Genomic DNA, 15,820 nt, shown 5'->3' with positions numbered 1-15,820 from the left:
TTTTAATTTTATATTGTATCCAACAGATATTAAATTTCTTGGGATTCTGAATATTTGTACATAAACACATTACGTGCTTCAAATTTCTAAGCTCTAAATTCTATGTCTTTATTCTTCTTTATCCTTGACCTTACAGGTACTCCTTGACTTACCAGTTGCTTAGCAACGGTTCAAAGTTATGGCAGACCTACCTCAGGTCTACATACAACAGATTCAGTGTTACGATGGTTACAGCCCCCATGATCACATGACAGACTTTTGGGAACATGGTATCCTGGATGTAGCATGTTTGGGGCATTCCATGTCGCATGACCATGTTTTACAATTGTTTTGTTGAGAAGTGGCATTTACTTCTAATTTTCAGCAAAATTAACTTGTTTTGTTCGCTTAATGACTGCCACAAACAAGGTCATAATATCAGATCAGTCATGTGACAATCGTGGTAAATCAAGAATTGCCTTTACCTATTATCATATTGCAGAACAGGAGCCTGATTTAAAAAAAAAGAAATTATAGATACTTGGAGTATAATTCTTATTATTTTCTTAAACAAACAAACGAATAAAATAAAATGGTATATCTGATGCAGGTTCTTGATGAGTAAAACCTACCATTTTAAAAGATCTGCCTGGATCTCTTAGCAACTTCCTTTTTGAAAACAAAAGCATAATATATAGGAATAAAAAATTAAAGGCACCCTTCAGGTGATCTGAGCTCCAGAGATAACTGATTTTCATGCAGAATATTTCTGGCAACAGTAAGGAAATGCTTTGCTTTGCCTGGGATTTTCCTTTTCCTTTTCTCCATTTAGTGTACAATTTTTGGAATCTGCTGCTTATCACCATCCAAATACTAATCAAGTTTGACCTTGATTTGTTTTTCCAAGATCAGCTAAATTGATTAGATGCTAATTGTCCTTTTTAAAGTTATCATTCCTGTTTTTAAATACTCCGTCCATATGCAAATATTGTTATCTCTTTTTACATACTTTGAAAACCACTTCAGAATGGATTTGAGGAAAGAAATAGTTTAATTAATTAAAGAATTTTAAAAATTAGAAAAGCTGCTTTTTTCCTTCTCCATCTTTTTTTACTAATTAAATCTAAAAGCATTTTTAAAAACATCTATTTTTCTATGTGAAATTAATTGGGAATTAGGGGGTTGCAGATTTTACTGCATTCAACAAAGTAAGTACATTTATTTGATCCTTTGGCAAAGAAAAATTGAAACAAGCAATCAAATTAAAGTGTGTTGTGCATAGCCTTTAAAACATGTTCAAGTATACTGATATTTCTGTTATTTTCACTTTGCAGCCAAAACCACCCAATCCTGATTGGCGTTATTCTGCATCTTTACGAGCTGGAATGCAAGGGTATGTACTACAAGAAATTTTTTGGTTCTTGTGTTGTTTTAAATCAGGGTGTCAAACTCGCAACCTGCAGGCTAGATTCATCACGTGCTGGCCACGCCCACCCCTACTTTAGCAAAGGGGGGGGGAAAGTTGCAATGCATCACGTGACAGTGTGATGCTGCAAGTTTCATATCCCTGCTTTATAATTCCCTAGGTAATTCTCCTATCTGTGCTTCTCTGCAGAAGTTTGGAAAATTAGAAGTGTGTACCAATCATCAGATTCAGTACAAATGTGAAATACAATAATATGGAAAAAATTTAATTTGAGGCCACCTAATTCAGAATTAAGAAATCTGAACTTATGTGCTTCTTGCTGACTAACTGAAGTCAAGAATGCTAGGAGAGACTTGTTAGTTTTGTTACTGGTAAAAAAATTAGATGGAGGTGCTACAAGATTGCTTCCAAAGTCAACAACAGTGATTTTTTTTCCTGAGTTTTAAATCAAAACTAGCTACAAAATACTTAGCGTCTTAGCCTTTCTGCATGGATCAATGCTGATAACATTTGCAGCAAATTTTATGAAACATAGTGTTTAAAAATGGTGCAATTTTTATAAACACGACAAAGAGCATAGAAGATGACCAATAGTTTGTAAAATATACAAGCAACAGCCTTGTGAAAGAGGAATGATTATTCTTCTCTTTCTATGTAGTTTTTTTATTTGCGTAAAAATAACAAGAAATAAATTGGGTCCAAATTTGAAATGCTTCAGATCTTTGGAGACATGGTAGTTTAATAAATGAAAAACAGTTTTAGGGATTTTTATTTTTGTGTTCTGACAGTTTTTATTTCTGTTGGCATGCAGGCCAGGGGTGGGATTCAAATTTCTTAACAACCGGTTCTGTGGGTGTGGCCTAATTTGTGGGTGTGGCTTGGTGGTCGCGTGACTGGCTGGGTGTGGCTTGCTGACTGGGCGTGGCTTGGTGGTCATGTGACTGGCTGGGCATGGCTTGTATGTAAATATTGTAAATATTTATGTAAATATTGAATTTTTTATTTAAAAAAAAGGGCAACTGTTACCCAAAATCAGGCAAAGCAGGCAGGCAGATGGAGTTGCTCACAGAATCATAGATTCATTTAAAGATCTATCCATCTGCAATCTGCTACCTGAGTCTGTCACATAAAATTTACTTGCAAGCAAACTCATAAAATTTGCTAGCAAGCAAACTCACAAAATTAACACACAACACACCATGTATGTAAATATTGAATTTTTTTTTATAAAAAAAAGAGCAACTTTTATCCAAAATCAGGCAAAGCAGGCAGGCAGATTGAGTTGCTCACAGAATCACAGATTCACTTAGAGATCTATCTATCTGCAATCTGCTACCCGAGTCTGCACTGAAAAATAGAAGCTTCAGTCCTAAGGAAGGTTCAGCTCTGCTTTTAGATTAGCTAGAAAGCAAGAAATTCAATGATTTCCTACTTTCTAGCTAATCTAAATGTCCCGGAACAGCAGAACAGCTGATGGTCTGGGGGAAAAAAAGGAAAAATAGCAACTTAGCAGGCAAGCTTGATGGTGCGCATATCAGGTAAGGAGTGAGTGGGCGGGGAGGTGAGGGGCCAGCCAGTGGTGCAATTTGCCGGTTCTCTGAACTGGGCAGAATCAGAACAATAGGTTCTATAGAACAGGTCCGACCAGGTAGAATCCCACCCCTGATGCAGGCTAAGTCTCTCCCTCTCTTCATTTTCCAATGAAGCTTTAAAAGGTTGAAATTGTGATTCAGCCTGTTTAATTGAATCACCATTTAGTGCACTTTCAGTTCCAAATTCCTTGAAAGCACTTGGAAGATAATCTGTAATAGCCTTTGAATCTTCCATCTTTTAAATGCTAGAACTGCAACCTAAACTGTCGCTGGTCCTGCACTGAGAAAAATCCTTCCGCTCCACTCCACCTAAAATGAAAATTATTGTACACTCCCCTCCCCATTTTTATTGCATGCATTTGTCTGGTAATATACAAAAATAATTCTTGTGAGGGGAAATTTCAAAATCAAAGCACCTTTCCTTTTGAAAGATCTGAGTCCCATGAGTCAGAAAAGTTGGTGAGAGAAGAATTCTTGCAAGTGGGGAAATGTGCTCTGAGCTTTGATATTCTTTTAGATGCACTATAATTGAGTCAGAATAAAAGTGGTCAGCTGTTGATTCACAGAGTTATTGAGTACAGATTGGTTATTTATATCAAAAGAAACTGTTTTTCTGAGAAGTATATAATCTAAACTTTGTGATTTATTTAGTGCTGTACACATGGAAGAGACAGGAGGCCTGCGTGTTGGATCTGGAGGACCCGAGCAGCAGTGGCCAACAGTATCCAGTGCAACAACAGGTAAGGAAATAACATATATATATATCACACATACGTGCTAATCGTTTCCGGCTCTAGGAAGCAGTACTCATCTCCGTTACAAAGCCAAAGAGCCAGCGCTGTCCGAAAACATCTCCATGGTCCTGTGGCTGGCATGACTAAACTCTGAAGGTGCACGGAACGCTGTTACCTTCCCACCAAAATGGTCCCTATTTTTCTGCTTGCATTTTTACATGCTTTCGAACTGCTAGGTTGGCAGAAGCTGGGACAAGTAACGGGACTTCACTCCATTACATGGTGCTAGGGATTCGACCTGTCAAACTGCTGACCTTTCTGATTGACAAGCTCAGCGTCTTAGCTACTGAGCCACCGTGTCCCTCATATATATATGGAACTGATTTGAAAAGCGTGTACTTGACTTCCGGTGGTGAGGTCACAGTGGAGCGGAGCAGGAGAGCGATCTCTGCAATCCTGTATCTGAATTTTCATGCTTGGAAGCTGTCAGAGGCATCGTGAAGCTTGGAGAGACACACGACTTAGAAGGGGAAGCCTAGGAGCAGAGTGGAGGAAAGCAACCTCCTGCTGCAATGAGGGAAAGCCCTTTGAATCCGGTGCGAAAGAAACCCAGCATCTATGGCGGGTCCGAAGCTGTGACAACCAGCTGCGATCGGGAAGCAGGAAAGTGGATCAGTGCAAGACATCAGAAGAAGAACAGCAGACTGGGACAGTTTTTGAGAGGTGAGAGAAGAGGGCCCTGTGAAAGACTTTGACAGGGAGTCTCCGGAGAGAGTGAATACAGCGACTAATTGGCGGGGGATAGCAGAGCGAAAGGGAGAGGCGGAAACAGAACAGTTTGACAGCTGAGAGAGAGCAACGCAGAAGAAAAGATCGAGACTCTGTGAATAAAAACTTAAAATTTGTATGATTTGGATTGATTACTAATAGAGCAGAAAAGAGACATTAGAGAGAACAATTGGAACTTTAATGGAGAACTAGTTGAACGGAGAGAGGAACCATTTTGATAGAAAGCTGTGACTATGCAATTTGAGAGTGAAAGTGACTAAGTAGTTAAAGACGACGGAGGAAACAAGAAATGAGGAAAGTAATGTGACTGTGCAGAAGAAAGGAAAAGAAGAAGGAAGAAAGAAGAAAGCTGATGTATCCTATTTCATAGATTGCTTCATTTTTAATAACTGCTACACCCTATATATCCTTTATATCTTTCTACAGTTTGATACCTCGGATAACAACTAATTAATTAATTGATGTATAACTAATTAATGGCTATATATTGATTCATAGACTTAATTGAACTACAAGAAAGTTATAAGATAGAGTATATAAGAAAAGAAACAATCAAACACATATTTATCTATATTTATTGAATTATATATGTTTACTATATAAGCTATTATATTTAGAATTATACTTAATTTATTAAAAGGATTAAATCAGATCAGAAGCTTGGGAGGGTTACAGACTATCATAGATTATAAACAATAACAATATTTAGTTTTACATTGTTGTATAAATACAAAGTGTGCATAAAATTAAGGAGAAACATTATTGAGTATATTAGACCTTGTAGTGATAAACTGAAGGGATTAGAATAAGATAAAAGGGAAGAGATAAACATAGAAAACGCAGAAGGGAATTGATACAACGGATGATAATATTGAAAGACTTTCTTAAGAAAATAGGTAGATTTGGGAAGCCTAAGATGCACCACAACAACTACCGCTAAGATTGGGAAGAAAACAACATCCAACCCAACATCAACAATAACATCACCAGCAGGACTATGTTCGATAGAGGGCATGCTGAATCCTGAGAAGGCGAGTCAGGTTTCAAATATGCAAACAATTCAAATGGCATTAACAATACAAGAAACGATGGTGAGAAATCACGCAGACTTTAAAACTGAAATGGGGGAGATGAAAGGTAAAATATGGAAACTAGACGAGAAGATAAGTACAATCCAACAAACAGTAGTAAAGACGGAACATAAAATGAAAGCAGTGGAGGCAAAGGTTGAACAAACAGATAAGAAAGTAGAATCAATAGAACAGAAATTAATGGGAGAGAACAGGAAATTAGAAGAGGCAATTGCATATTTGGAGATGGAAAAGGCTGATTTCTTCCTCAGATTTCAGAATGTAACAGAAGAAAGGGGGGAGGACTTGCCCAAATTAATGGCAGATCTCATAGCAGAAGCGTTACAAAAAGGGGGCCAAGAGGTTCGAAGGGAAATCGACATATATAGAATATATACCAACTATACAAGACGTTTTAGACTTCCAAGAGAGGTTAATATACGATTCTCAAAGAAACAACTGAGAGATGAGATATACAAAGTGACAAGAGGCTGATATTTAAGGGAACAGAAATTGTAACGTTGAAACAAATTCCAAAAAGAATAAGGGAACATAGAAAGAAATACAGATTCCTGGCTGCCCAACTGAATAAGAATAACATCCTGTTCAAATGGCTCATCCCAGAGGGAATGTTAATATCATGGCAGGATAAAAAAATTAAAATAGACAGTATAGAAAAATCGAGGGAATTCTTTGAACTGTATGTGGTATCAGGAGAAGACCAGAACAGCAAAGAGGAAGTGGAAAGTAGGAGCCAAGAAGAAGATCGGGTAGAGGAAAGAGAAACAAAACAAGAGGAAAGAGAGCAGGAAGAAGTGGAAAGAGAAGGCGTAAGAACGAGATACCAAACGAGAGCAAATAAGCTTCAACAAGAAACAACTACAGAGTAAGATGGCGGAAGGAATCAAATTGATTTCCATTAACATCAATGGTTTAAATTCACAAATTAAGAGGAAAAAAACAATAACTAAACTATAGAAACTGAACTTATATATGCCTTCAAGAAACACATATTCAGAAACATCAAAGTAAACTGTTAGAAGCACCAATTTAGGAGATTTATACGTATCTCTAGCCCAACAAAAAAAGAGGGGGATAGCAATATACATTAGGAAACATTTACAAGCAAAACAGGTATATGCAGACGAGGAGGGCAGGATTTTGATGTTAGAAGTTTATATAAATTATAAGAAAATGTTATTGCGCCGAATGAGAAACAAGAAAATTTTTATACCAAACTATACAGAAAATTAGTAGAACAGGAATATGAGTACATATGCCTGCTAGGTGATTTCAATGCAATAGCAAATTTAGGAAAAGATTATAATAATGGAAATCCAAGGAAAAAAAGGAAAAAGAAAACATTACCAAAAGTATTCTGTCAAATGGCGGAAGAATTAGGATTAAAAGATATAGAGAGAGAAAGAAATCCAGACAAAAAACAGTATACTTACTATTCAGCACCACACACATCATGGTCAAGATTGGATATGTTATGGACAAATGGGGAAATGGAACGTAATATAAAAGAAATAAAAATTGAATCTAACACATGGGTGGACCATAATCCCATTAAAATAATTTGGAAAGGATTGGAAAAAAAACAGAAGATGGATGCTAAACAAGGAGATCCTAAAAGAAAAAGAATGTGTTAAGATGATGGAAAAAGAATTGGAGTTCTTTCTGAAGGAAAACAACAAACAACAAACATCAATTCCAAACCTACAGGACACGACTAAAGCATATATCAGGGGCCTAGCAATTTCATATAATACACGTAGATATAAGGGAAAAAAAGGAGAACAATTTAAACTACTAGATACTCTTAAGGAGTTAGAAAAAACACTAGAAAAAACACCACATAATAAGACAGCAAATACGGAGAGAATAATGATTAGACATAAATTGAATATGTTAGCACAAGATGATTGGTTACAGGACATGAAAAAGATAAAACAGAATTATTTTGAACACTCGAACAAGCTGTGAAGGTGGCTAGCCTATAGACTTAAGAAAGAAAAAGAAAAAAGAGCAATTCAACAATTGAAAGACGCTGATGGTACCCTACAACATCAAACTGAAAAGAAAAAACATATTGTTAAAAGTTTTTTTTGAGGAATTATATAGTAGGGAAGACATACCAGAGGGAAATATCCAACATTACTTAGAAGGAAAAGAGCTACCTGTGATCCTGGAAGAGGATAAAGAAGAGATAAACAGGGAAATAACATTAAGAGGCAAGGGAAATAACTGCAAGAGGCAATCCTGAAACAGAAAAACCATAAGACACCGGGACCGGATGGTCTCCCAGGGGAACTGTATAAAACGCTCCAAGAAAAATTAGAGATGCAATTATTAGAACTCTATAATGAGGTACTGATAACAGCAAAATTACCTAAGTCATGTGGGGAGACATACATAACATTGATCCCAAAAGAAGATTCGGACCATCAATTAATTCAAAATTATAGGCCCATATTCCTTTTAAATGTTGATTATAAAATATTTATGTCCATAATGGCAGAAAGATTGAAAAAAAACCCTTAATAAGATCATAGCAAAACGGATTCTTACCGAATAGACAAATTAAAAATAATACCAGAATGGTATTGAATATAATAGAATATTATGAAGCAAACCCAGGAAAACAATTGGCAATGGTCTTCCTCAATGTGCAAAAGGCATTTGACAATGTTAATTGGCAGTTCATAATACAACAATTAAAAAGCATGCAATTTGGCAATAAATTTATTAAATTGATTTCGACAATTTATACAGCACAGACAGCCAGTGTAATAATGAACGGTTACAGAACGGAAACATTGAAGATCAACAAGGGAGTAAGGCAGGGATGCCCACTGTCACCCTTCTCTTTATTCTTACCTTAGAAAACTTATTGGAAAACGTTGGGAAAAATGTAGAAATCAAAGGGGCTTTAATTAAAAAGGAGCATTATAAGGTACAGGCATTTGCCGATGATATAGTATTTTTATGGGAAGATCCAGAGAATACGGGAGTAAAATTAATAAAGGAAATAGAGGAATTTGGCAAGGTTGCAGGCCTTAAGATTAATAAAAACAAAACATAATTATTGACTAAAAATTTAAAAGATAAGCAAAAAAAGAATTAGAAGGAAAATTGAGAATGCAAAGTGTGAAAAGGGTAAAATATTTAGGCATTTGGTTAACAGCAAGATGCTCTTCAATCAAAAAAGATAACTATGATAAATTAATAATACAAATCAAAAAAGAATTGGAAATGTGGGGGAAACTACAGCTATCACTATTGGGGAAAATTGCGGCAATTAAAATGTCTACCCTACCAAAAATGCTGTATCTTTTTCAAACTGTACCAGTAAGATTGGATAAAACCTTTTTTAGAGAATTAGATCGAATAATACGTAAATTTGTTTGGGATGGGGAAAAAGCTAGAATAAAAATGAAATTGTTACAGGACAAAAGAGAAAGGGGTGGCTTTGGACTCCCTGACTGGGAAATGTATTATCAGGCTGCGGCTATGGTATGGATTAAAGATTGGATCAACCTGGAAAATAGAAGACTATTGTCGATAGAGGGTCACGACTTGCAGAGAGGGTGGCATAGTTTCTTATGGGACGGGAAATGTAAAGAGCATGCATATTTTCAGAGACACATGATTAGAGATTCATTAATTCGGACATGGAACAAGATTAAAAAGAATCATTATACTAAAATACCGAACTGGCTGTCAACTATGGAAGCACAAATCTACCCAAATGCAATGGATCTGGGGAAAAAGAGGAATTACAAAGACCTATTAGACACACAAGGAAGATTAAAAACGACACAAGAATTACAGCAACAAAATATAAAGATAGATTGGTGGCCATACATGCAAATCCAGGTGAGATATCAGAAGGACAAAGAACAATTTGGTTTCTGCATGGAAAAGCATCAATTAGATAAAATTCTACAAAAAATGGAAAAGAAAATGATTTCAAGAATATATAACTTTCTACTAGATTTTAAAATGGAAGAGGAGGTGGTCAAAGAGACGATGGTGGTATGGGCAAAAAATGTTGGCCACAATATAGACCTGGAAAATTGGGAGAGAATGTGGGGATCAAATTACAAACTAATTGCATCAATAGCATACAAGGAAAATCAATACAAAATGTTCTACAGATGGCACCATCCTCTCGCTAGATTGGCAAAAATGTTTAACTCAGACCCAAATTGTTGGAAATGTGGAAAAGAAAAAGGCACTTATTTTCATACCTGGTGGACATGCCAGGAAGTGAAAATATATTGCAATACAATTAGACAATGGATAGAAGAAATCACGAATCAGAAAATTGAATTTAATCCGGAAACTTTTTTATTAGGTATAATAACACAAAAATGCAATAAAACAGATAGATATATTATGTTACATATATTAACAGCTGCAAGGATTTCGTACGCACAACTCTGGAAGGAACAAAGAGTTCCACCGGAAGGCATGGTTATAAAAAAAGTAATAGATTGTATAGAGATGGACAGGCGAACGATGAAAATAAAAGACAGAGAAGATTCAATTTATTATAGGGCTTGGGATGCCTGGTATGAGTGGTTTAGAAATAAAAAGAAAATAAAATGGCAATTAGGAAAAGAAGGAGGGAATATGTAAATATATAAATATGTAAATATACCATGGAGAAGATTGAGATGTAATGATAAAAGATATTGATTTATAGTAAGAGTATGATGTAATGGTAAAGGAATAAGTAAATACAGTACATATACTGAAAAATGTGAGGAGATGCAAAAGATGTCTTGATGTTGATAACAATGTATAAGGTTTTATTCTATGTTTTTAAATTTGGAAACTTAATAAAATTTATTTAAAAAAGAAAAACAAAAGCGTGCACTTGTTTGTCCATAAATGAATAACTACAGCTAGTCCTCGACTTACAACCACAATTGAGCCCAACATATCTGTTGCTAGGCAAGACAGCTATTAAGTGAGCTTTGCCCCATTTTACGATCTTTCTTGACACAGTTAAGTGAATCACTTCAGTTGTTAAGTTAGTAATATGGTTATTAAATGAATCTGACTTCCCCATTGACTTTGCTTGTAGGAAGTTTGAAAAAGGTGATCACATGACTCCAGGACACTGCAACTGTCAAAGCATCTGAATTTGGTCATGTTATCATGGAGATGCTACAAGGGTCGTAAGTGTGAAAATGGTCATAAGTCACTTTTTTCCATGCCATTGTAACTTTGAACAGTCACTAAATGAATGGTTGTAATGTAAGGAACACAGGGTAGGAGATAATAGGTAGCAGATACTGACTGAATGAAGTCTAACTATCTTATTAGGTGATAATTTGGGGAGGTTCAGGGCAGGAATTTTGGCTTGACGGAAACATTTTTATGGTTGGTAAACGTATTTTGATTGGAGACCCCCTTCCTAAATATACTATAATGAGAAATTAGCATTCCATTTCTTAAATGTGAAAAAGAATAAATTATTTTGTGAAAAGACCCAAAATAATACATTACAAATAATTGTAATTTGATCTGGATGAAACAGAAATATTTTCTTGTTTTATTAGCTCAGATGGAAACATTTCCCTCATCTTAGAAAAGATTTAAAGGAAAGGGAGTGTGATGTTACCACTGAAATATAACTTACTTTGTTTCAAATAACTACAAGGCAATTTAAACATTATTAACCTAAACTCATTTTAGAGCATTAGAATCTACATATATTGTTTAGCTATCATTATTCTTAATCTCTAGTCATCTCTAGTTGAAGGTAGGAGTTGGAATCCAGTCACATGGTCATTAGTTTCCCATTGACATTTCACAATTTTTGGAGGTAATGCAAATTTAGATGTGTAGTTCATACCCTACAACAAACAAAATAGCTTTGATAGGTTATTATGCTGATAATACCAGAATGAAATTAAACAAACAAATCTGAAGTTATTCACGTAGTTTAAAAAGAATATTTAATGTTCATGTATAGGATGGAGGATAGCTAGTTTGGATGTAGCATCTATGAAAAAGATATGGAAATGTAGTTGTAAAATGTAGTTGAAATTAGGTGTAAGTATAATTTCCAAATCATGGAAAATATTATTACTATTTTATTTTGCTTTGGTCATGTACTACTGGAAGTAGTGTATATAGTACTGGAGCCAGTGGTGGGGTTCAAAATATTTTACTTCTGGTTCTGTGGGTGTGGGTTGTTTGGTGGGTGTTGCTTGGTGGTCATGTGACTGGGTGGGTGTGGCCAACTCGGCAAGATGGTGCAGCACCTTGCTGCGAGTGACGTCGAGTTAGCCACGCCTACTAAGTCACATGACTGATGCAGCAGAGACAGGGTGATTTCCTACATACCTTTTGTCCCCCTCCTCTGCCCTTGGGCTGACAAAAAAAAGCCCAACTAAAGGTTATGACTGCCTGCCGAGTCTGCCTGCCAAATGGGTTTTGTTTTGGGGTGGTTTTTGTTTTGTTTTTTGCCAGAAGCCCCTCAGAGATAAATTTGCACTGCCAAATCTTACTGTACCTCGTTGTTGCAGTGCTGCCTGTTGCTGCTGCGGGTGCTGCTGCGGCCATCTGTCTGCCCAAGTAAAGAATCGCACCGGCTCAGGGCGAACTGTGAGGAGCAAGAGGGGAAGCCAAGGTGCTTGCCTCATAGCAGTCAACTTCGCTCTCTCTCGTAGGCGCTCCCAGCGTGCACAAGGAGCGTGAAGGGAGGCAGACACTGCACAGATGTGTTTTAAAACTTTGCCCAAGACCTCTCGTGAATTCAGAGGCTGCACCTTGCCCAATGATGAGTTGGCGGCAATCTAATGAAATGTCTTCCAGCTCTTAAAGAACAACTTTAAGAGCGCCCCCATAGAAGAAGCCGAGAAGGAGAGCAAAAGTAGCGGCAGCAGGGGCGATGGGTGTGTGATGGGTCCCTCCACGGTCCCCTCCCGGGTGACAGCCAGGGCTTCGGCACCTCCTCTTTTCCTCAGAGGCATGGTGTCTGCCTCCCTTCACACTCCTTGTGGAGGGACACACATCCCGTAACCCCCACTGCCACTATGTTTGCTCTTGGTTCTCAGCTTCTTCCATGGGGGTGCTCTTAAAGTTGACCTTTAACTGGTCCCGGAACATCTGCCCACTTGCATGGCACCCGCCCTCCCAGAGCGTGCTTTCTTCCTTCTCCTGGCGGACGCACCTCTTCCAGCCCAGCCCGACCAGCGAGCAGGTGACCACATGTCCCAGGGCTTCTTGCCCCCCCATTGTGAGATGTCTGCAGCTGCTGCTTGCTTTTTTCAGTGCAGCTGCAATCCAGCAGCCACACCAAAAAAAGCACGTCTTGTTCTATTTGCTGGGCCCGGCAAGTCCGAGAAGCTGGAGCATAGAACAGGGCTGTGCCGGACCGTTGGAGAAGCAGAGCGAAGCCGGAGATCAGTAGCTGCCTCTTTTGCAGCACAGAAATCCTTTCCAAATCAGCCGGCTGATCTTCTCTTTCTCTGCCTGTTTGTTTTGTATGGCTGAGGAGGAGGAGATCAGCTGGCCAAAAGGGCGGCTGCTGGAGGTGACTATTTTTCAGTCTCCAGTCACCTTTTCAGCACAGAAATACTCCCCAAATCTCCTCAGCCATACAGAACAAATAGGCAGAGAAGGAGACGACCAGCCAGCCAATTTGGGGAGGCTTCTTGTGCTGCGAAAGAGGCAGCTACTAATCTCCGGCTTTGCTCCACTTCTCCAAGGGTCCGGCACTGGACTTGCCAGGCCCTGCACATAGAATAGGGCGTGCTTTTTTCTGTGCGGCTGCTGGACTGCAGACACACCAAAAAAAGCATGCAGCACCTACAGGCATTTCACAATAAGGGGGCTGAGAAGCCCCGAGATATCTGCCCACCCACCTGCTGGCTGGGCCGGGTCAGGCCGGGCTGGAAGAGGCGCGTCCGCCGGGAGAAGGAAGAAAATGTACTCCGGGAGGGCAGGCAGGTGGGCGGATGTCCCAGGGCTGCTGCACATGCGCATTGCATGTGTAGCAGCTGCACATGCAGTACGCATGTGCCATCAGCCCTGGGACATCCACCCGAGCTGCGCCATGGCTGCCACATGGTAGGGAAAGCTAGGAGAGCAACTGGGGCAAGTGAGCGACCAGGTGACCAGGTTAGGGGTGTGGCCAGCCAGGGGTCACCACCGGTTCAGCAACCCATGCCAAATTACCGCTACCAGTTCGCTTGAACCGGTGCAAACCGGTGAACACTACCTCTGACTGGAGCTCACATTTTAAGGGGGATTCATACAAACTGAAACAAGAGAACCAGTTTGGTGTAGTGATTAAGGCACCAGGCTTGGAAACTGTGAGTTCTAGGCCTCTTTTAAGCATGAAAGCTAGCTGAGTGAGTTTGGGCAACTTCTTCTCTTTCAGTCCATGATGTCAAGCTTGGGCAGTTGGTCAATTCCTATCACAACCAATAGATCAACACTTAGTTGATCTGAAAAAAAAGCAGAACTTGCATTTGTCAAAAATTGCTACCGTGTTTCTCCAACAATATGGCCCCACATAGGAAGGCCCAGCATGTTTTCTAGGCATGAGGTAAAATTAAGCCCCTCCCCCCCCAAATTTAGGCCTATTTAAAACATGTGAAATGGGGAGGAAGGGTGGGGGGGACTTGCTGTTAGGAGAAGCCCACGGGCAGCCACGCCTCGCCACCAGCCGCATCTAACGACCGATCATGGCGGAGCACAGAGAGATCTCTACCTGACAAGCGCCTTTCCTGTAGACCCAGGTATGGTGCTGGCTGCAGGCCGGGTCAGTGGGTGGGTGGCGGCAGAGTGGATGTCAGCCTCAGTAGCAGCGGGGCACTTTACACCGCTGCCACTTCCTCCGTCACTTTCCCTTCTACCCTTGCCACCGCTTATGCCGCATTCAGATTGCTGCCATTGGGCAAGACACAGAGGCTGGAGTCCCTGCTGGACATCGCGGCATGGTAGTAGTGGAGAAGTGGCCCTTCCAGCGGATGGAGGAATGGTTCGAGCGCATTCTTCCACCGGCAGCATTTCAGCCGCTTCTTGGGTGAGGGAGCCACCTCTGTAGCTTACATGGTTCTTGCTGGCAGTGGCGCCTCTCTCGCCAGCACCGTCTCCAACAACAGCAGCGGCGGGGGACAGCCCCTGCTGCTGATGAGAACCACCTGTCCTCCCACAGGGGCATCGCTTTGTTTGATGGCGGCTTAGCAACCCCTTAGAATGAATGAATGAATGAATGAATGAATGAATGAATGAATGAATGAATGAATGAATCAGCAGGAGAATCCTCTGGGAAGCTTGGCAGGGAAAGAAGGAGGGAGAGAGTGAGAGAGGGAAGAGTGTCTTTGGGATTTGCCAGGAGAAATCCAGGAGGTGGGAAATGCATTTAGAGATGAAAGTGGGGAGTGCATTTAAGGGGGTGCTAAGGATCTATAGGATGATTCCCTTTCTCTTATGTTTGGATTGGAAAGTTTGCCTCTGCTCAAAGATTGTTCCCTTTTTAAAACTACCGAGGGGAGGGGAGGAAGCTGCCCGGCCAGTCTGTATTCTTAGGGAACTGATGGAGGGAATGAGAGTAAAGAAAACTTAAAGAGAGGGAAAAGGTCCACGGGGGTGGGGTTTGGGTGGCTAGAGCAAGAGGAGAGTGCCTGACCGTACAGGGGACGAGACCGTGATCCGAAGCTCTGGGGTGGGGAAGCAAAGCGAGGCATGGTGGGGGAAAGAAATGATGGCATCACTCTCCTGCCACCACTTCCACCCACCGAAGCCCGAATGACTCACTGACTTGCAGGACGTTGTCGACGCAGCCGCCGTCAAGCAAAGCAATGCCCCTGTGGGAGGGTAGATGGTTCTCGTCGGCAGCGGGATATGTCCCGCCATTGCTGCTGCTGTTGGAGACGGTGGTGGTGAGAGAGGCACCACTGCCAGCAGGAACCGTGGAAGCTACAGAAGTGGCTCCCCCGCCCAAGAAGCAGCTGAAACGCTGCCAGCGGAGGAATGCATTTGAACCATTCCTCCACCTGCTGGAAGGGCCACTTCTCCACTACCACCGTGCCATGATGTCCAGCAGGGACTCCAGCCTTTGCGTCTTGCCCAAGGGCAGCATAAGCTGCGGCGAGGGAAGAAGGGAAAGCGAAGGCAGCGGAGGAAGCAGAAGTGGTGGCCAACAAAGGTCCTATGACGCAAAGTGCCCTGCCGCTGCTGAGACCGACATGCACACTG

General features: G+C 40.3%; 1 protein-coding gene across 4 annotated transcripts in view; it reads left to right on the top strand.

Annotated features, from left to right (window-relative positions):
- LOC113426383 (protocadherin alpha-5-like) overlaps nt 1–15,820 on the top strand; it is a 239,202-nt gene that overhangs the window by 208,113 nt on the left and 15,269 nt on the right. For all 4 annotated transcript variants that reach the window (XM_087961009.1, XM_087961006.1, XM_087961008.1 and 1 more), the window contains exons 2-3: nt 1,314–1,372; nt 3,649–3,737. In XM_087961009.1, coding sequence (XP_087817135.1) covers nt 1,314–1,372; nt 3,649–3,737 — 148 coding nt within the window. The remainder of the gene's footprint in view (nt 1–1,313; nt 1,373–3,648; nt 3,738–15,820) is intronic.

This window comes from Notechis scutatus, chromosome 3, assembly GCF_049901735.1.
Source record: "Notechis scutatus isolate UNSWTSFEM ecotype Mainland chromosome 3, rNotScu1.2, whole genome shotgun sequence".
Lineage (NCBI taxonomy): Eukaryota > Metazoa > Chordata > Lepidosauria > Squamata > Elapidae > Notechis > Notechis scutatus.
The sequence above is the reverse complement of the archived record's forward strand: the minus strand, read 5'-3'. Positions and strand labels throughout refer to the sequence as shown.